Source organism: Cyanistes caeruleus, chromosome 5, assembly GCF_971803275.1.
Source record: "Cyanistes caeruleus chromosome 5, bCyaCae1.hap1.1, whole genome shotgun sequence".
Lineage (NCBI taxonomy): Eukaryota > Metazoa > Chordata > Aves > Passeriformes > Paridae > Cyanistes > Cyanistes caeruleus.
In genome coordinates this window covers 76576384-76597183 of record NC_141705.1, presented here as the reverse complement: position 1 = coordinate 76597183, position 20800 = coordinate 76576384, and the positions used below count along the sequence as shown (strand labels likewise).

At 37.3% G+C, this 20800-nt stretch overlaps 1 protein-coding gene across 5 annotated transcripts in view; it reads left to right on the top strand.

The window, feature by feature from the left end:
- Positions 1–20800, top strand: part of INTU (inturned planar cell polarity protein) — a 39480-nt gene that overhangs the window by 17229 nt on the left and 1451 nt on the right. For 3 of the 5 annotated variants that reach the window (XM_086890525.1, XM_086890523.1, XM_086890524.1), the window contains exons 3-15: positions 512–597; positions 5917–6120; positions 9637–9755; positions 10051–10140; positions 10543–10620; positions 11428–11611; positions 13965–14018; positions 15183–15245; positions 16273–16494; positions 16852–17274; positions 17803–17900; positions 18490–18679; positions 20384–20538. In XM_086890525.1, coding sequence (XP_086746651.1) covers positions 512–597; positions 5917–6120; positions 9637–9755; positions 10051–10140; positions 10543–10620; positions 11428–11611; positions 13965–14018; positions 15183–15245; positions 16273–16494; positions 16852–17274; positions 17803–17900; positions 18490–18679; positions 20384–20538 — 1966 coding nt within the window. Of the gene's footprint in view, positions 1–511; positions 598–5916; positions 6121–9636; positions 9756–10050; positions 10141–10542; positions 10621–11427; positions 11612–13964; positions 14019–15182; positions 15246–16272; positions 16495–16851; positions 17275–17802; positions 17901–18489; positions 18680–20372; positions 20539–20800 lie in introns of all 5 variants that reach the window. The other 2 variants (XR_015287288.1, XR_015287289.1) reach the window with 1 other exon arrangement.

The window sequence follows — 20800 nt, the reverse complement described above, 5'->3', positions numbered from 1 at the left end:
GACACTTTTTAAAAGGACATGTAGTGACAGGACAAGGGGGAATGTCTTTAAACTGACAGTAGATTTAGGCTGGATAAGAGAAAGAAATTCTTGACTGTGAGGATGGTGGGACACTGGAAAAGGATGCTCAGAGAGGCTGGGCATGGTGGATGTCCCATCCTTGGAAGTGTCCAAGGCCAGGTTGGATGGGATTTGGAGCAACCTGGTGTAATGAAAGTTGTGGCAAGGGGTTGGAACTAGATGGTCTTCAAGCTTCCTTCCAACCCAAACCACTGTATATTTCTATGATTTTTGTTCAAATGATATGAGCATGGCCATGAGGCCTTAAGAGCACTGAGATAATAGAAAAATAAAAGTGGTAAGTGTTGCATGTAGCAAACATCTACTTAAATATAACAAATGGACATTTATGACAGCTTGAATGGCACATTAATTTTTTAAATAAGACAGTGTTTGTCTCTGTATTGTGATAGGAACTGAATTTCTCCTTTCTTGTCTGTTCCACCTCCAGGAGATGTTCTTGTTGCAGTAAATGATGTCGATGTGAATTCTGAAAACATAGAGAGGGTTTTGTCTTGCATTCCAGGTCCTATGCAGGTACAGTATACAGTACAGTTGAACATTTATTCCAAACATCCTCTGTAAAAGTTAATACTGCTTCTAACCTTTTTTTCCTGAGGCAACAAAATTTAGGTGGCCTTTTTCTTAAAACTTCTTCCATTATCTTCTGAATGTGTTGTTTGATTTCAATCAGAGCAGAAATTTCAGAGTTCAATTCTGATAAAAAATCAGAATCAGAAAAATCATATGAAAATAGGCAGGTGCTGATGTGTAGCTTAAAAATAAACATGTCAGCAGAACAGTAGTGGATTTTTTTTGGCAATTACTGTATTTAAAATGGTAATAATTGCTCTGAAAATACTTGAATAGAGTAATTATACCTTCATCAACATAAACAAGACTCGCAAACCACAAGAGAGTAAAAACAAGCCTGAATTAACAAGGAATGCTATTAAAAATACTTAAGAGCATTTTAATGGTGAAGTTGATGCTGGTTTAATATTTAAATACAAAAAAATAATTATTTGGATTCTAAGAGATGTTAGATTGAATACTTTTAAGATCTTTTAAAACTCAATAGTGATGAAACGGATAGAAGTCAGTAATAAAAATTGATACCAAAAAAAAGTTACAAAAAATATGACCTGATGAATGATGTTTCTTGCCCCAAAACCTACTGCATATATCTTTTCTTCTAGCTGAATAGTTTTGGAGTTCTAATGAAGATTTAAATAAGTAATGAAGAATCAGATAGCTATTTCAGAGCCAAGCCAGCAGAGTGTTACGTATCTAGGATGTTACTGGCATAAAATGGAATTTTTTGAGTCATTCTGCTAAAATTCACTTCCTGATGGACAGGAAGTCAAGATAAAAGTTGAAACTTAGAGGTATGAGTAGGAGCAGGTTAAAAATTAAAGTGTCTCTTGGTAGTTTTTCTTCAGGTAGAATATACGAGGTGATGATAATGATAGAAATATTTTACAGTCCAGAGATTTTTAAAAGTGGAAATTTTGTGTTTTCTTGAACACAAAAGTTCTGTTCACAACTTACTTTGTGCAAGTTCCTGTGGAAATGTATCTGCAGCTGCAGTGAGATTGAGTACTGGGGATGTCAGTTCAGGAAGCTTTCCAAGATATCTGACAGCCTGAAGTTTGCCTGAGCTACTGGGGTTGTGGTCAGATACTGGCAGAGCTCCGTGGGAGAAAAACCTTCTCTTGTCCATTTTTGACCAAATACGGAGTTGCTGTAACTGTTATTAAATACAGAATGATTAAAAAGGCAGAGATGATACAGCTTGTGTAATTGCATCCTCTCTAGATTAGGGTGTAGGTATTACTTGTTGCTAAAATGCCGTGCAGCCCTTCACAGAGCAGTTCCTTGTGATGCGATGTCAGTGTTTGCACTGTCAGTAAATCTGTCAAGCAGGCAGCAATTACTTGAAATGTGTTACAGTTTGTCATGGTGGCTTTCCAAATCCTTTCATTAAAGTGCAATTATTCCTTTTCTACTGTGCAGTTTGAGCCAAAGCCAGACGAGTGGTGGCTAGAATAGACCAGTGGAGATGTAAATACTGACTTCTGGGTTTTTTGCAATGCAGTACACTGCAGTCACGCTGCTGAAAAAACAGGGTTGCTGTAGCTGACATTTTGTAATACAAGCAAAATTGTTACTGTGTTCTGGTTCATCTTTCTTTGCAGAATATCAAAAAACAATGCAGTTTTAAAGCCTTTTTACTTACATATGAGTTATTTACTTAAGTGAAGTCCCTGCTCTTCCTGGATTCATGTTAAAAATTGCCAGAATTGATTTCAAAAACTTCACTACCTAGATTCAGTTGCACCATGTGACGTGTCTCATTGTATTTCCAAAATTTTGTTGGTCTGGTTTGGTTTTCTTACCTCAGTTTAGGCAATTAGATCCAGGCTTGTAAGGGCTATTTTAGTGCATTTACTGAGCAACAGAAGTCCAAATGCTACATTAGTCCTTTGTTTCTCATTTCTGTAATCAAAATAATTGCTGTTTCCTAGCACCACGAGACAGAGAAGACAGAATAGGAAGGGCAAGATATGCTAAAGGAATATACTCTTCTTTACTCTGGTATTCAGAAGTTGCAGAACCATTTTACTCAAAATTTTCTAAAGATATCCAGCCTGAGGCAGACATCTAGAATTAGAAATTCTAGCCTGAAATTTTGAGTTACAGTTGTGCAGACCATAAGCATGTGGCAAACAGATACTGAAAACAGGAAGCTGCAGGCAATCTTTAAAAGGCAGGCAATGCCCCTAGCTCTGTCTAATAAAATCCATCTTCCAATCCATGCAGCTTTCTTGCAGATGAAATCACGCCTTCCTGGGGCAGACCAGTGGTACAACAGCTACATTTTCTCTTTCAACACTGAGAAATGTATAGTAGTATTAAGAAGCAGATTAAATACAGAGTGACCTTCCAATCATTACCTTCCAGCTTCCAGAAGTTATTAGTAAAGGACTTGTAAAATGAGTTAAGGGTTTCTGTGCTTTCCTTTGTTTTTTAAAATTCCTTTGACGTCCACAGCATCCTGGAGCAGTGATTTATGTCACTGATTAGTATTTTGTTAATTATCACTGGCTTTCAAACTGCCATCTAATCGAGTGCATGTCATACCCCATATTTCTGTGTTATGAGAAAAAGGTAACTGCTCATGTCTTACCCTGCCATGGCTGTGGAGAGCTCTGTCATGTTCTACTTTGTCACCTTCCCTAAGCAGAAAATGATGATCCATGTCCCTCACAGTTTGCTGTTCCTGCCACCTTCTTGCAATTTGATTAAATTCTTTTTGAGAAATGTTCTAAGTATTGAGAATGCGAGCATGATATATAGAGTGGCATATTAATGCTTTACCCATTCTTCATGTCATTTTCTGTTGTGCACTGAACTGATTTTCTTCAGGAGAAATGGAATCAAACCTGTGGAAGGTTTCACAGTCAGTACTTATAAAAGGGGCTTCAGTAGTCATATTTAATCAGATCCTATGCACTGCTCAGGATGAAGATTCATTTCTTCTCCACGAAAAAATAAAATATTTTTTTAGGATATGTAGAAACGCAGTCTCTTGATCCTTTTCTATTACAGTGATGTGGGAGGCAGCATGGATGACTCCAGGTTGAAAGAGAGTTAAAGTTCTGTTCAGTTCAGTTTGTTTTGAGCTCTTCCCTGGAGGATCATATGGTTGTGTCTCTAAGACAGGACAGACTAAGTTTGTTTTTTTAAAAATGGAGAGACTAAAAGGTAGACTGCAGCAAGAATGACATCTGTGTATCATTAGTATAGCGATTGTAGCCTAAGTGTCATGACTAAATGTCCATAGACAAGATGCAGTAGAAGTTGAGAGAAATAACTATTGAGGCTTGAGGAAATCTGTAAAATGTTAAACAGGGTATGAAGAAAATATTCTGAAATATATGCAGATGGCGTGACAGAGAAACAGAACGGAGTCTTAAGAATGCTGGAGAAGAAAACCTGCACTTCTGAAACTGTCTGCTGTCAAGATACTGGGTCTTAGAAAGCAGCCACTTCTTAGCTGGGTGTTCATGCTCCTGGAGCCCTATTCATGTGCAGTGTCAGGAATCAAAAATGAACTGATGAGGAGAGGGCGAGGGATGAGTCAGAAAAGAAAGGGGTAGTACAGGACAGGAGAGCAGGACTGACTGCAGTGCTGTACCAGGGAAGAGGAAGAGAAAAAAGGCTGATAGCAGCCCAAATAGGAGAGGAGAAAATGAATGGAAAGTGTTGGGAAAGGGAGTAAAGTGGAAGGGGAAAGTGGTAACCAGTGACATAAATGTAGCTGTAAGAGCTGATGATGGCACTTCTCTCCAAGCTAGTTTGACAGGCAGTGGGTGTTTTAAAGCATCATTACTTCTTGCTGGCACTCCTCTCTTAAAGTATGTGTACACACATACACAATTACAAAAATGATCTGTTTTTAAATGTATAAATTACCTCTGCTTGGGCTTCTCAAAATTTATCACATTTGGGAAAATAAAAAATTGGTTTTGTTGCTTCAGTCCTCAGGCTAAACTGTCACTGATTTTAACAAAGAAGCAGGATTTGGTGTGATGTGTTATGTTCAGAACTTCCCAGTAAATAGGCATGTTGCAGGTATTTCAAGGCAGATAAACAGCCTTGAGTAAAAACATGTGAAAGAGGGAACTAAGAGCATGCCTACTTAGTCCAAATATGTCTTCAGTCACTTTGAAGACTGATAAAAAATAAGGTCTCATCCAAGAACATAAATGAATTTTTTCTCCTTGGAAATTGCGACTTTATGCTCAGTCAAGAGATAGGTGTTTCTCACATCTCCTCCTTTCATTCTTGGGACAATGTGTTCATTCACAAAAAAGAAAAAATCACTTTCATCACTGCTGAAACAACTAACAAACATAATTTTTTTAAGTCAGGGCTTAAAAAAATAGGTCTATAAAGCAAAATTTGAAACATGTTTCCACATCAAGTTTTGGATTAAGTGTTGTTTGTCTGTCAGGAAGTACGCATTTATTCTAAAACTCATGGGTTTAAACTTATTTGGGAAATAAGGGACAGTAAACATCATATAATTTTTTGGCAAAATAAGCTTGATCTAAACTTCTAAGGTTTTGTTTAAGAGAGGATGTTCTGTTTGTGTTATTTTTTCTTCTGAAGACATAGCACAGTAAGGGATGTAAACAATTTTTAGGCTACTTGGTAGTTGTGTAAATTGTTAAATACAGCAACAAAACTCTTATTTTCTGATTTTACAGTTAAAAAAAGGGAAGTCAACACATTGAAAATTAAAGCATTGCTACCGTTACAGTTTAGCAGACTTTTGCAGTACAGTGTAAATTTAAATGGTTGTCCCTGTACAAATGTGTCAGTGCACTCAAAATCATAAAGAAATGCTCAAGAAAGAGCCTTCAGGATATGTTCTTAGTAAACTGCTGACGTTTTGAAAGTCAAATATGTGAAATGTGTTTCAAAGGCACGGTAATGGGTTTTTGTGCTCAAACAAAGCCAGAGCAGTAAGTATATTTTTCCATTCTCAAAACCGTAAGAATTAAGTATGAAAACACAGCAAACCACATGCTTACTCACATGGTTCCTAGAGCATGTAATAGCTGGCTTTGTCCTTTGTAATAGATGGTTATGTAATGTTGAATATATAATTGGTTTTCTTGAAACAGCAGGAATTTTGTTTGCTTACATCTTCCTCAGTAAAGCTGAGGCTGAGAAAACCTAACCTCTTAAAGGGCTCAAAATGCATCTGTTCCATCTGATACTGATACAATCTGAAAGTAATTATAAGTACAGGCTCATTCTCACAGTAATTAATTACTTTAATAGGTTAAACTGACATTTGAAACCTCAGTATTTGAGCCTGAAGGAACTTCTCAGCAAGGGAACAAACAGACGCAGTCAAGTATGAACAACCTGGTTCGGCTCCTGTGGGGAGAGGACAGTTTGGACCTTCAGCAGGCTGTGCAGGATGTGCCTCACATTGTCATGTTCCTCACACTGAAACTGGACTCTGAGACATCCAAGGATGAGGTAGGCGGCTGATTCAGCAAAACTGAGGTGAAAGGTAACCACTGATCAAGCAGCTGCTAGGACATTTGATATAAAAGGATAAATAAAAAAATCCTCTTAATGGTTTGGGTTGTGAATCATCCGTAAAATGCCCATTTTGGCAGAAATAAGGCTTGAAATTCCAGGGGGGAAGAATCAGCATCACTGCTGACAAACTCCTAACTGGCCTTGCACTCAGCTGAGCATGGCGGTGGTGACTGCACAGCCCAGCCGAGGTGCATTCATTCCCCAGTGCCCAGTCAAAAAAATATCCCCCAGCAGGAGCTATTGGCAGTCCACATCCATAATCTGTCTGGCTCCTTCTGTTTTTAAATGCTAATGTGCCTTTTCTTAGAGTGCTCTGGCATGTCTGCTGTGAGCAGTCAGCTGCTGATTCTTGCTCAGGCAGCGTTTTTAGAGCCACTGAAGTACTTTTCCTCTGTCCTGTAAAGCTTCCTTTCACGTCTCTTTCCTTTTTCTGTTCTTCAGGAAAATTTTGCCAGTGTGCATGTAAACCATTTTAAGTTTGTGTAGTTGTTCAGGATGTAGCCATAGCTACAAATACTGCTCTCCACGCAGGGACACAGAGCTGAGGGTGGCCTCTTGCCCAGTTGAAATGGCAAGTGGACAAAGTGGACTTCTTAGGAGCTGACATTTGGGAGAAGACTCTTCTGCCTTTGTGTGAATTCTCAAATTCAGCATTATGTCCCGGTGATCTGATCTGTGCTGAGGAGACATCAAACAAAGCACAGGCTTTTCCAGTCCCCAAGGACTAAGATGGCAGGACAGTGATGGAGTGGAGAGCAGAAAGAAAACATTTTGCTTTCTCTTCCTTGGAATTTATCCTTAGATTGAGATACCTTTACTGGTTTTTATACTATTTTTCAACTGCTACAAGTCTATGTTCTGTTGGTGATGTGTAATAGAAAAAAAATGTTAGAGCTACACAAATTAGGATTTAATTTTATTTTCTAGAAACAGAGCTGGCAAGGAGAAACCTAGAAAATTACATTATACCATAATATATACTAGTCCAAGACCAGTGTTTCCTTGACCACATAAACTTTATGAAATATTAAAAAAAGTAATTTCAGGGCCTCTGACTCCTCTCTTACACATCATGTAAATGCCTGATTGCAATTCTGCACTTCACAGTAAATTGAGTACTGGTTTCTTGCTCCATTGTTCCTTTACATTCTCCCAAGAAACGGGATTAATCCTCAACATTGAGCAGAGGTAAAAGAGGGATTGTAATGCCCTTGTTGTCCCTTCACAAAATCTAATAATTGTTTTCTGAGAAGTTTTGGCAATTATGCAGCCCCAAATACGTTGAGAGATGCTTTGCTGATATAATGAAGCTCTTTATAACATTTCCTTGCAAAAGAATGCTGCCTTCTTTAAGGCATTTGTCTTTAATTTCATTTTCTGAACTTCAGGCAACTTCTATCCTGTAGATGGACTGTCTCAGATTTAGTTTAAACAGTACTTTAAATGAAATTTAAACATTCCTGCACAATAGAAAAATGATCCTTTAAGAAGCTGCTTTACCCATATCCAGAGGAGGCACAGTATGCAGATCACATCCATGTAAACTGTGGCAACTGGAACTTGTAAATAATTCTTCCCACTTGTGAGCTTTTGGCACCTAAAATAGAATTAATGAGCTTTAAGACTTGTAAGCTCTGTCTGCTCAGCTACACAGGGAGGTAGTATTGGGAATCATTTGGGGTGTGTGTGTGCCTGTGGAGGGTGTCCCTATGGTAACAGTTTCTCAGTGAGTAAGGTCAATCCTGCCTTTTTTTTATATTTTATTTTAAGGTGGGTATTACAATTACCAGTGATTGTAATTTTGGCAATAGCATGCCTTAGAAGGAATAATGTTCATGTTCCTCCTACTGTTACTAGAGGACTCTGTCCAGGTTTGGGGGTTGGGTTGAGAGAGGATTTACACCTTAAGAAATGAGCTACTTGTATTTATTAATTCCATTGTCGTTGGCCTGTGACCTTTGGGCTTGCTTTGGAGAGAGCTGATCTGGTGGCATGTGCTGGCCCTTGCTAAATCACTATATCCATACATGATAACAGTTTGTTACAGTTGGCTTTTCTTTCCCTGGGAATGTGCTCAGATAATTCTCAAACAAATTTTGTGTAAAGGCCCCGGTTCATAGTGAGGAGGGGGGGAAAAGGCTCTTTCTAGCCCTTTGCAATGCTACAATAAGAAAACAGCAGGGCTTCTCCAGTTGAGGGATTGATTCCAGAAAAAACAGATCCTTGTCACTAATGAGTATTTATAAATAGAGTTAATTAAATTGGATATGAATGAAGAGTTTGTCAGGTCCTTCTGCAATGAAATTTTGCATTCTTCTAGTCTTGCTGAAGGAAGATTTTCTAACGGGTATTGGCACTGCCTGAATGTGCTTAGTGACATAAACAGGGCAGTTAATCACGCCTGTGTTTCATTTGTTTGTGGAGAAAGATACTTTACTATAATCTTTGCAGTGGATAAGATTAATATTACATGCATTATTTTTGGCCCATCATGATTTGGCAGAAAGCAGTAAAGGAGTGGAAATCATGTTCGCTTATTAGTGTATTTTTATAGTTGATGAAATAATACAAAATTTTTGAAAGTGCTTGAATAAAAGAACGATTTTTTTAAAATTGTTAGAAAAATAAAAATATCTCTCAAATATTTATCTCTATAAGGTTTAGTTTCAAATGACTTCTGTATCTGGTCAGATGTTTCATGAGGAATCTTAATGGTGTACTTTGAAATTGGAGCATATTCAGCAGTTATGTTTTATGCTATCCATATAAAGCAGCTAGGTAGGGTTATACAGCAAGACTTAATTTTTCATATTCTTATGTTAGTTTTGAAGAGCTGTATGTCTGATGATGGTTTAAATCAAAATTTAAATATTGAAAGAACTGTACTAATACTTGAATCAGAGAGTGACAGAATGGTTTGGTTGGAAGAGGCATTAAAAATCATCCAGTTTCAACCCTGCAGCCATAAGTAGGGACACCTTTCACTCTACCTGGCTGTTCCAGGGCCCATCCACAGCCTTGAACACTTCCAGGGCTGAGGCATCCACAGGCTCTCTGAGCACCCTGTGCCAGGCCTCAGCACCCTCACAATAAAGAATTTCTTCCTCTATTAACAGTGTACTTAAAGCTGTGAGATGCAGTGGCCACACTGTTTGTCATTTTACGTTTCTCCATGTAATAATTATTCTAAATAAGTCATGCTTTTCCATAAGATAGAGGATTTAAAACTGTCAGAAACATTCATGTGCCTTTTAGAACTTTCCAGTATGCCCATGCAGCACTCTGCTTGTTTCAATGTCGTATGAAAGGATATGATAAAAGATTTCATGTTTTAACAAAAGTCCAACTGTTACCACAAAAAAAAAAAAAAATATTATCTTGTTTTCTGTGGGGATTTTTTGGAAGGGTTTGGTTTTGGTTTGCTTAACTAATACCTAACTTTCTTCACAGCAAGAAATTATTTATCAGTACCCCATATCTGAAGCATCCCAAAAATTGAAAAGTGTGAGAGGGATATTTCTCACACTGTCTGACATACTGGAAAGTGTTACTGGTACCGAGATTATCAGGTAAAAGTGTTTGAAATGTAATTACTGTTTTTATTATTTTACACATACATATACAGCAAACATGGGTCTTGCATCAAGTTCTAGACAAACCAGAGCAACTCAACCTGTTTAGCAGTAACACTTTAACTACAACAGCATGCCTGAAGTTGGAGTGCTCAGCCTGGATGTAAAGTGATTTGGGGAAATTTTGTTGTAGTGGGTAGCAGTGATAGGATTTTTAGTTCAGTGAAATGATTTTCAACTCCTTTATAACTTCATAGTGTTAACAGAAATACTTCTGGCTTCATTTTTCTAGTTCCTCTCTTTTCTTATGTGAAAAACTGGTTCAAGTTGTTTACTGGAAAGAATCTGACAAGTTGCTCGTAATTGGCCTTCCTGAAGAAAAGTGAGTTTCAAAGGAAAGGTTTTGTTTTCCTTTAAATTTTGTGTCATCAAATTTATTTTGTGTACTCTTCTAACAAAAAAGGCAAGAAAGGGCTTTGAATGTACTCTTTTTACTGTAACTAGTTTTAATGTCTGTGATTTCACTGTTTTGATTGACTTTATTCACATCTTTCATATATCCATTGTTGTAGTTCCTTTTTCACTTCCTCTGAAGAGAATAAGATCCCAGAAATATTTGTAAGTTAGAAAAGAGTAATATTGTAGGGCTTAGTAAACTCAAGTTCTTTACAAAGACTGCTGAATAACATCAATAATATTACATATTTACACATTCTAAGAGGACTGCTTATTCATCATAAAGATGTTATAACCATAGCTGTACATTTCAATTTTTATTTGTTAGTGTGCCCCTTTCTCAGCTGAGGAACATGATTCAAGATGTTGTCAGGACCTTGACATTCATGTACAGTTCTTTGGACAGGTGAGTTCTTTCAGAAGTATTTCTTTTCAGTCTGATTTTTTATTGGTGCTCACTGAAAAAACAAATACTAGGATTAATTTTAATGTTTCAAGGGAATTTCTTTGCATGTTCCTTTACACTTGTATAAAAACAAGAATTCTGTTGTGCTTGCCTTTTGGTTTCAGTCTTAACACTAGTAAGACACTGATTAAGCAGTCTTTGTCACTTCAGAAAGTTTTGTCCCTGATTAGGTTAAATCATTACTATAAAATCCAAGTCACTGTGGATGTCAGCAGCACTCTGCAGATGTTATCCTCTGTGTCTGTACAACAGACGTGTGTATCAGTGTTGTATTTTTAACAGAGTAAACACTCTGGACTTCTCCAGAGTGAGTGTCTGGAGTGCCAAACTCCGTTTGGCAGAGTGAATGTCTTTCTCTGCATTTGGAAAGCACTCAGGAGATTTTTCAGTCTGACTGTTACCTAAATAAAATTACCCAGGTGGATTACACATATTCTTGCATTTAATTCGAGGTTAATGTGTGTATGCCACAGTGAACAAAAAAGAATAAATCTGTTTCCAAAAGGATGAGGCAAATGTTTCACTCAGCTTAAGTTGCTCTAAGACATCTACTGTAATACCATACTGGTTTAGTTTGTCCTTTGTTTGTAGGTACTGCCTGGATATCAGCCTAGTGGGTTTTTTTATGTTAAAAATACATCCAAATGTAGCATCGTTCTGTAAAGAGGCTTGTGTAGCACTGAGGGTTATATAAGCAAGCTGCAAATTTCTCAGTGTTATTCTAACTTGGAGTTCATGTTTGTCCAGTGCTTTCTGCCAGGTGGAAAATGTTTCTCGCCTGGATCATTTTTTCAACCTGTTCTTCCAGCGTGCCCTTCATCCTGCGAGGCTCCAGTCTGGCCCCAGTGCTCAGCACCAGGATTCCTGCAGTGCCCTGTTCCTAGACAGCCTCCCAGGCCTGCGCTGGCTGACTCTGCCTCAGGAAATCAAGGTCATGTCCTTTTCACATCTCTCCAGGAAAACCTGGGCATGACAGGCCAAAAAGTCAATACAGGTGTCTTCTGCTCTTCCTGTCTGATTTACCTAAGTGCTTTGCCCATCCCAGACCAACCATTTTCCTGTGAAATTCAAGTTTGGAGCTGCACCACTGTTCCCACAGGAACAGTGCTATTGTGAGTGTAGTTTGGTGACTTTACAGTTATCTAGGACAAGTAGAGAAAGCAACCCCTGGTATGTAGCTGTATGTTTGATTTTGACCACTGAAGTATTTTGGCAGGCAGGAATTACTATTCTAGAAGCCCATGTATTGCTCATAATTTAGGAGAGTTATCAGTGGCTATTGGAGAATCAAAATAAATAACCCACATGTCATTTGTTGACACCAGACAGGTACAGCTTTTCTGCACCATTTCACTGTGCCAGGTTACCTCCCATGTTAGAAACTGAGTTGTGCTTTAAGCAGGGCTAAGACTAAGGTGGATCACAGTAAATAAAATTACAGCTGCCAGTCATAAACCTTATTTTTATTATTTCAGTATCTGTGACTCCAATTTAAAATGTTAGTCTTGTCATGGTAGAATTTGTTTTTTAATGGGTATCTGCTGTATTTTAATGCAAATAAAAACAGCTGGGAAAATTTAAATTCAGAGTTGTCTTTCATGGAGAGACCCAAAATATTTGTAAGCTTGTAGAAAACATAGTTAAGGCTAATTCTAATTATTAGAAAATGTTTCTAAGCTGAGCTGACCATAAACTTATCCAAACTCATTTCATCAGCAACAAAAAAAGAAACCACATTTTACTTGCTGAACTTAAAGAGGCTGTGCAATGGAAAATTAAAATTGCTTCTCAGAATGGCTCTGGGAAAGGGCCAAGTCTGGATGTTCATAATGACTTTTCTTCTGCAGTGGCATATTCTGTAATTTATAGTTATTTATTTGAAGATAACATTAACTATGGCTTTTTAGCATTTCTCTTTTTATGTTTAGCAAGACATCAGTGTATAATTTTCTTGGGAGTATTTGGAGGAGAAGGAATGACGGGTTAAAGTCTTTCAATTTATTATTGACAGGGTTTGCAGAGTTATTTCAGGTTTGCTATGGTTCAGTAGGAGTTGTCAGGGATGTCACAAGTTATGCATCAATCTGTGCCATTGTTTCCAAACAGATTTCTCTTTGCTAATGGGATTTTCTCCCTTTTCTCCTCTAAAGGAGAATTGTCTTCTCCTTTATCTTTAGTCACATACTGACAATTACTTAGTTCTTTCCATCTTGCACTGTAGATTTTTTACTACTTTTTTTACAATTTGTTGGTCAGGGGTTTTTCCATGCTTTTTTCTCAAGTATCTGTAGAGGGGCTATGTTGTACTTTGGTCTCCAGTTTAGCTTGCAGGCTGCTTTTTTCCTTATAAAATAGTAAGTTTTAAAAGGACTTAGAAAACGGCATCATTTATACTTACAATACAGACATCACTTTCCATAGCTGAGATCATTTCCATTTGCCAGAAAAGTGTTGTTGTTGCAGAAGATGACATTTCCAGTTAGTGTTTTGGTGAAGATCTATTCTATAAGGAATATAAAACTAAAAATGTCAGTTCTTCAGGCAGAAAGCCATTTAAATTTTGACTGGAGAAAAGCTGAGAGGGTGGTTAGTTGTGTGCCAACAGGCTTGCTGACATTTCTCTGTTTGAAAACTGGCTGTATTTCAATCAGAGGCAGCCTGTTAATACAGCCCAAGAAATTTGTAATTATGGGATATAGGTTCTTTTCATTAAGTAGCACATTTATGTCATGAGTTTCAGTGCCTAGGACCAAGGAAAGTACTCTTAGTAAAACCTGATTTAACCAGCAGCTCTTGCAGTTACAGAAATAATGAAGCTTAAAGTAGTTTCAATAGAACAAAAATAATGTGTGAGAGCATTTTGGCGACTTCCATAAAGACAAAAAACCTAAATCCATTGGATAAAAGAGTTTTCTGAAAACTCAGCTGGATGCAGTAGTGTGCCAGGTTTGTCTCTAGACCTCGTGTTTTAAAGCACACTGAAAGTAAGATTGACATCTCCTTTATACCAGACACTGGGGTCAGCTGGCACACAAGCAGAGAAATTGTACAGTTCTAAGAGGAGGGAAATAGACAGCAATTAGAAAGGATTTTTTCTTAATTCTGCTATCTCCAGGTGTTCTTGATATTTGATGTAACTAATAAAAAATAGGTGCAAACTTTTATCCACTCACTTTGTACTTGTGAATCCCAGTCTGAGACGGGCAAGACAGAGCAAGCTGTGCTATTGCTGGGAACTAATGTGTTGGAAATCTCTATTAAAAAGTATTTTTTCTCTATTTCAGATGGAAATTGACACAGCACTGAGTGATCTGGAAGCAGCTGACTTTGCAGAGCTGGTAAACATTTTATTTTTGAATGTTTTGCAGTTATCTCCTTGCCTTGATGTCACATTCAGTGGTTTAAACAAGCACTATTTGCAAAATCCACTAACTTCTTTTGATCAAGTGGGAGTCAAAGCAGTTTATCCTGAATTCCTCACCATGCTTAATATTATATTATAATCCTATAGGATTGGTCATTGAAAATCCATTATTTAATTTAACTTAAACCCATGGGATGTATACAAAGCCACTGATTTCAACAGAGATGATTGTTGTTATATTTCCTCTTTGTGTAAATAACTTCTCCTTCCCAAGCAATTGTGTGCAAACTTGAAAACATCTGTGGATCAGAATTTAATTTTCCAGTTTAAAGAAGACAAGTACAAATTCTGCTTACTTTTAATACTGTTAAAAAAGGTAATAGTAATATTATTTACTAAAGTAACTCTTAGCTGTGTAAGGTGTAAACATACCGACATTTCAGCTTTATTTTGTAATGAAAGAGCTCTCTTGAGCTCATGTTCCAGAACAGTTACTCTAAAATTGTATTCAAAAGAATCCCTGCACTAAACAACCTGGATGATTATTTACAGAAATCAATGTTTATAAGTTACAGTTTATTGCACAGAAATTGATTCCACCTACTTAACGTAAAATACAGAATATCCATCTAAAAACAGTGCTGCTAATGGGAGAGCACTGGGCATTAAAAGATAAATGAATGGGAATATTTTGAATTCAATAAAAATTGAATTTTTATTCAAATTGTCAAATACTGTGAAAATGTCAAAGACGGGGAAAAAATACTTGGACTTGTAAGTTTTACTCTAGGAGGGCCCCTGGTGTCAGTAGTTATACTAAAGCTACTTTGCTGTTAACTGAATGGACATATCCTAACAAAAATAGTTTATGAACATGTAAGAGTCAAATAGAAACTAGTTATTTTGAGCTGAAATTTTTAGAGAAAATTGTAATGATACAAAATTCAATAATGGAGGCTAAAAACTTGGTATTCCCCTTAACTGCTCAGTATTAACTGCTGTATTGCTAGTAAGAGGTGGTCAAATATGAAAGTATTAAAGTATTGATTACAATTGACCAGAATTAGTTCACTTGCATTTGAGAAATAAAATAAAAACACTGAATTAAAAATTATACAATTTTTTTTTCCCCCAACAGTCGGAAGATTATTATGACATGAGAAGATTATATGTAATCCTGGGCTCTTGTCTCTTTTACAAGGTAGTATCAATTAAATTAATAGATTAATTAAAATCTAAAATCTCAGATTAAGATCTAACAATTGGGAAAATTAAACTAGAAATCTGATTTAGTCTTTCAGACACAAATCTGAAGTGAATATATGATTGATTTAAGCATGTATTTTTAGTGACAGACCTAAAGTTCAAACACCATAACAGAAACAATCAGAGTCTAGAAATTATATGTACTGTATGAACAGCAAGAACAAAAATACTTCTTTAAAAATGGAATTTCTTGGTGCATAATCCAAGGACTAGAAAGAGAGCATAATAAGAAAGTAGTAAGAGTCAGTTCAACTGAGACTGTAGGATATTCTAATAGGAACTCTTTTGTTCATTCCCATGTTTTAATAGCAGGTGCTCTACCTTGAATATGTCTTTAAATCCAAGACTTGAGAAATTGTATTGACAGCTTTTTTCAGTTTGGCCTCATTCATAAATTTATTTCTCTTTGGTAAATATAGACAGTGTAATCAACAGTATAAAATATAAAGAGCAAGGTAAAAAACCTTTAAGAAAACTTGCATTTTAAGGATTTTATCAGGCAATTCTCATTTGGGAGTGTTATGAGAGAAGTGGAACTGCACAGTATCTACAGTGACAGCACTTCAGCTGTAAAGCCCTTAGTGCTGGAACCACTGTACTATGGATCTTCTTCAGATATTGTATTAACTCCAGTGAAAGCTCACTACTTTTGGAGAGAAAATTAAATGAGAGCACCTTAACACTGTAGCTGTTTTGCAAGCTGGGAAAGCCCAGCTCACCTTTGATAACCTGCATATATGCTGGTGGTTGATTTGTTTATATTTAGTGTTTTGGTTATTTAGATGTGGCCCAAAAGCTCAGTATTGTACAACTGTACACCAAAAAGACAGTCTGTGGCCAGAAACCTTTGGATCTCAGTGTGTGTGGAGCGAGGCTATCTCTGTATGGAAAGTACTCAGAAGTGCTGTGTGGTGGTGGTGTATTTCTCACTGAACACACTTTATTTTCTGTGTTTAATTCAGGGTTACTTGATTGGTAATCACTTGCCAAAGGAAGACCTTGTTGATGTGGGTTTCTACTGCCGGCACTACGGTCTGTTACCCCTGGCAGCAGAGCAGAGGATTGGGCAGTTGGTGATATGGCGGGAGGTGTTCCCACAGCATCACCTCCAGCCGTGTGAAGAGTCGAGTTTGACGGGATACAGGGAACCTGAAGCAAGATACTTCTTACTGATAGTTGGCTTGGTGAGTTAAAGCTGCATTCTCTGAGGCTCTCTTCTGCTGTTGTGAGTTGTCTGTTCACTATGCATTTCACTGGGTAATTTTTCAAAATACTCAAATTGTAGCTGTTCCATGGGATAGAATTTCCCAGGGAGTAGTATTATTTATACATCTACAAAGCTTGTGAAGTTTAATATAACTTCTCATTATTTTTATGCCTTTTCACTTCAGTTGAAAATGTTTCTACCTTCATAATCTTCTCTTTCAAGATAGGTCATGTCAGAAATGTCTGGTTTTGGTTTTCTAAACGTGAACTTTCTTTAAAGCAAACAGCTGATGTTTGTAAGCGGTCTTTTATGTTTGCATCCTCTGTATTTACAGAGACACTTTGTCCTGTGCGTCCTGCTGGAGGCAGGGGGCTGTGCATCCAGAGCTATTGGGAATCCAGGACCAGACTGTATCTATGTAGATCAGGTCAAAGCAACCATACTCCAGCTGGAAGGAATAGACAGCAGCATAGAGGAAAGGCTGGATTCTCCCTCCATCCCACCTGTAGCCTGTGCTGACTGGTTCCTTCCTGCAGCACGGGACAGACTGGAGAGCTTGAGCACCTCGCCAATGCTAAGCAAGCTCCAGAACTCCTGCAAACCTGTGAATGTTCCAGGGCTCAGGAGGAGCCTCTTTGGGGACACTTCCCACACCACACGGAAGCAGAGCCCTCCGAGGAGCAGCGGGGGAGCCGAGCAGGGCAGCGAAGGGCCCGCGGAGAAGGAAAGCACCAATCCACAACCTGTGGCAGCGCAGGTCAGAGAACACGGGCAGAGAGAATTGATAAGGTTCTGGGGGGCTTGGAGAGAGGGCAGTTCATTCAAACTCAAGGTAACTTTTATAAAAAGCACACTATAAAAAAATAAGTCCCTCAAATTCAGTAGAAAATACTTCTGTTGCCTTGGGAATCTCTGAATCGGCCTCAGAACCATCACACTTTTTTATTTTATCATTGCTTGTAAATATTTGGGGATTTCACATGACAGAAGTGGGCACAACTGTGTTGAGAAAAGCAGATATAATTGGAGAATAATCCCAAAATAAACTATCACAACTAATTGCTGTACAGTTGTAGAAATGTAACACACAAGAGCCAAATACAGTTACCACTGCTTCTAACCAAGTTTAGTCTAAAATAGGCTATAAAATACATTTATATAAATTGATATAACTGGGCCTTATTAAAATGCTACATTGTCCTCTTTTTTCTGTTGGTTTGGTTGGATCATGTTCTTTCTTTAGCTGTGTGTTCTCTGTTATTTCACCTATCTGCTTGTTTTTCAGGCCACTAGGAAAAAACACACCCTGCCAAACCCATTTAATTCAGGAAACATTAAAAAGAACCCTTCAGAGAGAGATACAGAACTACTTAATACTATCAAGTAAGAAATTATTTTTTATTGAGTATTTCATTTTTTAGGGCATGCTTGGATTGTTTTTTGAATATACACAGATCACAGAGGTCCCCAAAGCTTTGCTAGGCAAAGATTATCAGAAGTGAATCTGTTAAACTGAGAGCTTAATTAAACATAAAAATTTGAAATAATACAATAAAAGACAAGTGTTTCTGAATAATATGTCAGTGTTGTCCACACCTGTCCCACATCTGTGTGACCTTGGAATTTCAAGCGGAAGTTTCTGGACCACACATGTACTTACCTTGTGCCTCCATATTATCTCTAGGTAGATGTACAATGAACAAAGCTTTTATTTCACTTTCCTTTTTTTGGAGACAATTTTTGAGAACAAGTGCAATGCCTAACTAGCACCACAGTTTTTTAATTTGTTTTTTTTTTAAATTGAGTATTACAGTCAAAATTAGCATGATTTTCTTGTTGTGGAGACAGGAACCTTTTGAATGCCTGTATCCAGTTTGTACCCTACTGTAATTAGAAAAACAATCCTGCTTTAAGAAACAAAAGCTGCAAATTATTTTCATTTTAATTAAATGAATTCTCCAATATTTTTAAGGTTGACATCTGGTCCTGAGAATACCCTCTTCCACTACCTGTTTTTGGAGACAATGCAGGGAATCTTTATTACTCCAACTCACGAAGAAGTAGCACAGCTTGGTGGCTCCATCCACCCTCAGTTAATTGAGAATTTCTACCAGTGCTGCCTTTCAATTCGTTCCATTTTCCAGCAGTCCATGAGGAAAGAGGTATGGAAATTTGGATTTCTCTTTGTCCAATCACATTCTCAATTCAGTATTTCAAGATTCTTTTCACTTCAGTATTTCAGTAATTTAAAAGCAGCTGTATTTGCATGTCTGCAGACTCTAAACCAAAGTGGACTACTGTCAGTTGAAATTTTTAGGTCCTTAAGTGGCAATTCAAGTGAGTTAAGTGAGAAAAGGGGAAATAACAGTACAAAATTAATGAAGGCAAGTTTGCAAATAGCAGTATAGTTTTTCTTCATGTTTCTTTTATGTTACTGAAGAAGTCATTTCTGGCTAGACCCATGTGCCTTGTAAATCTAGGAATTTTTAACTGTTAAAAATAGTTAATTTGGTGGATCAGTCACATGACACTGGGGTTTTGCTGAGTAGGATTTTGCCAGTATGCCATGTATTTTGGGCATTTCTGTTGGGAGATGCAGGAAACCCAAGAGCAAGCAGAGAGAATAAATGAGCATTTCTTAGCATCAGATTGCCTTTGGCTACAGCCATTAAATAGACATTTTATAGTTCAAGCCTTAAGAACTGAGAATCAGAAATAACTGATGGACACACCTCTTTCAGCGAAATTTGGTGTAGTCTTTTGCATATTGGCTCCAGCTATTAATGCTGAAATTGGCAGGCTGTATTACAGCACCAGGAGGTTGTCAAAGAAAAAACAGCAATTTGCCCTGTTCATAGTGCAGGACAAAAAAAATCAAACACAGAAATGTACTATTATACTGTGTATTCTTTGTCATCTGCTAAATACTGTTAAGGTGTAGGATCCAGAGAACTGTACCAGTAATGCCAAAGTTACTGTAAACTCATCAATAATCAATTTTGCCTTAATTTTTGAGAACTGAAAATTCACAATTTAGCTTTTAAAATGTGTACAGGAATTTTGAATAAATTTTAAATTGAGCAAAAATAAGCTCTGTCATCTTAAACCCTAAAACAGGATGTTCTGATCATGTTTTTTAGATCTTCAGCCCCTACATCTTCAATATTGTAGGCAGATTGAATGATGTGGTTTCCGTATCTGCATATGGCAGACAGAAGTTCCTTAAGTTGTTTTCTAAAAAAACCTTTTCTTTCACCTTTGAAGCAACTGTTTCACTGGCAGACCCAGAGATGAACTGGAACGTTTGCAAAGTTTGCTCATAAGCTCTGCACAAAACACAGCTCTAAAAGCTGGAGAAAACACAAAAATGTCTTTATTTTCTATGCTTTTATGCCCTCGTACTGAGTAAGAGTCAGAAAATGCTCTGAGCAAAGCAGCTGTTTATTTACAAAAAGAAATTCCTGCCTGGCCAAGTTTATTCAATAGACTCCTACTATCACAGTTCCTAATTAGGGAGGCACACAGAGAAAGATGAGATCTTTAGCTGTTGTAACACACTTTTTAAAAGTGCTGTAGTAACTCAAATGTCTTATTAGAAAAGCAGTGTTTAGCTAGAAGGAAAAGTCAAAAAAGGGAGCATGTGTCTAATTCCAACTTGTGTAGCAATGGAAAAGCCTTTTGATGCCAAGGTAACAAAACTGTGGATAAAAGAATCATGTAAGCAAGTTAGTTATATCTTCTAAGCCTGGCTTTTTGACAGCAGAATCATCCATCAGAGAGTCCTGAACAAATCACAGGGTTGTATTTGCTCGTGTTCATGTCAAAATGTCTCATGCTCTACTAACATTTCACCAGTTGTTTTACAGAAGAAGAAAAAGGCAGGCAGTGGGATTTTAGAATTTAATAAGGCAGCTGAGGACCCAGGTCTGGTGAGAGAACACGGGCTTCTGTTTGAGTGCTCTCCTGAAAACTGGACTGACCAGAAGAAACCACCACCAACAATGAACTACTGGGTTGTGGGGTAGGTTTAAAGAGAAATTTCACCTTCAGAATTTCATTTTGACCATGCCATTGTGTTCTTTAAAAATAAATTTAAGTGTAGCACATCACAGGAATACTTGAGCTGACTGATTGATTTGAGCTTTAATTTAAAGGGACTGGGAAGTTGCATTGATGTGAATTTCCACCTTTAACAGTTGCTGAGTCAATGATAGAAACAAATGAGGTGAACAGTTATAATTACTGTTATATTATAAAAGAAGCTTTTTCACTGGGAAGAAAAA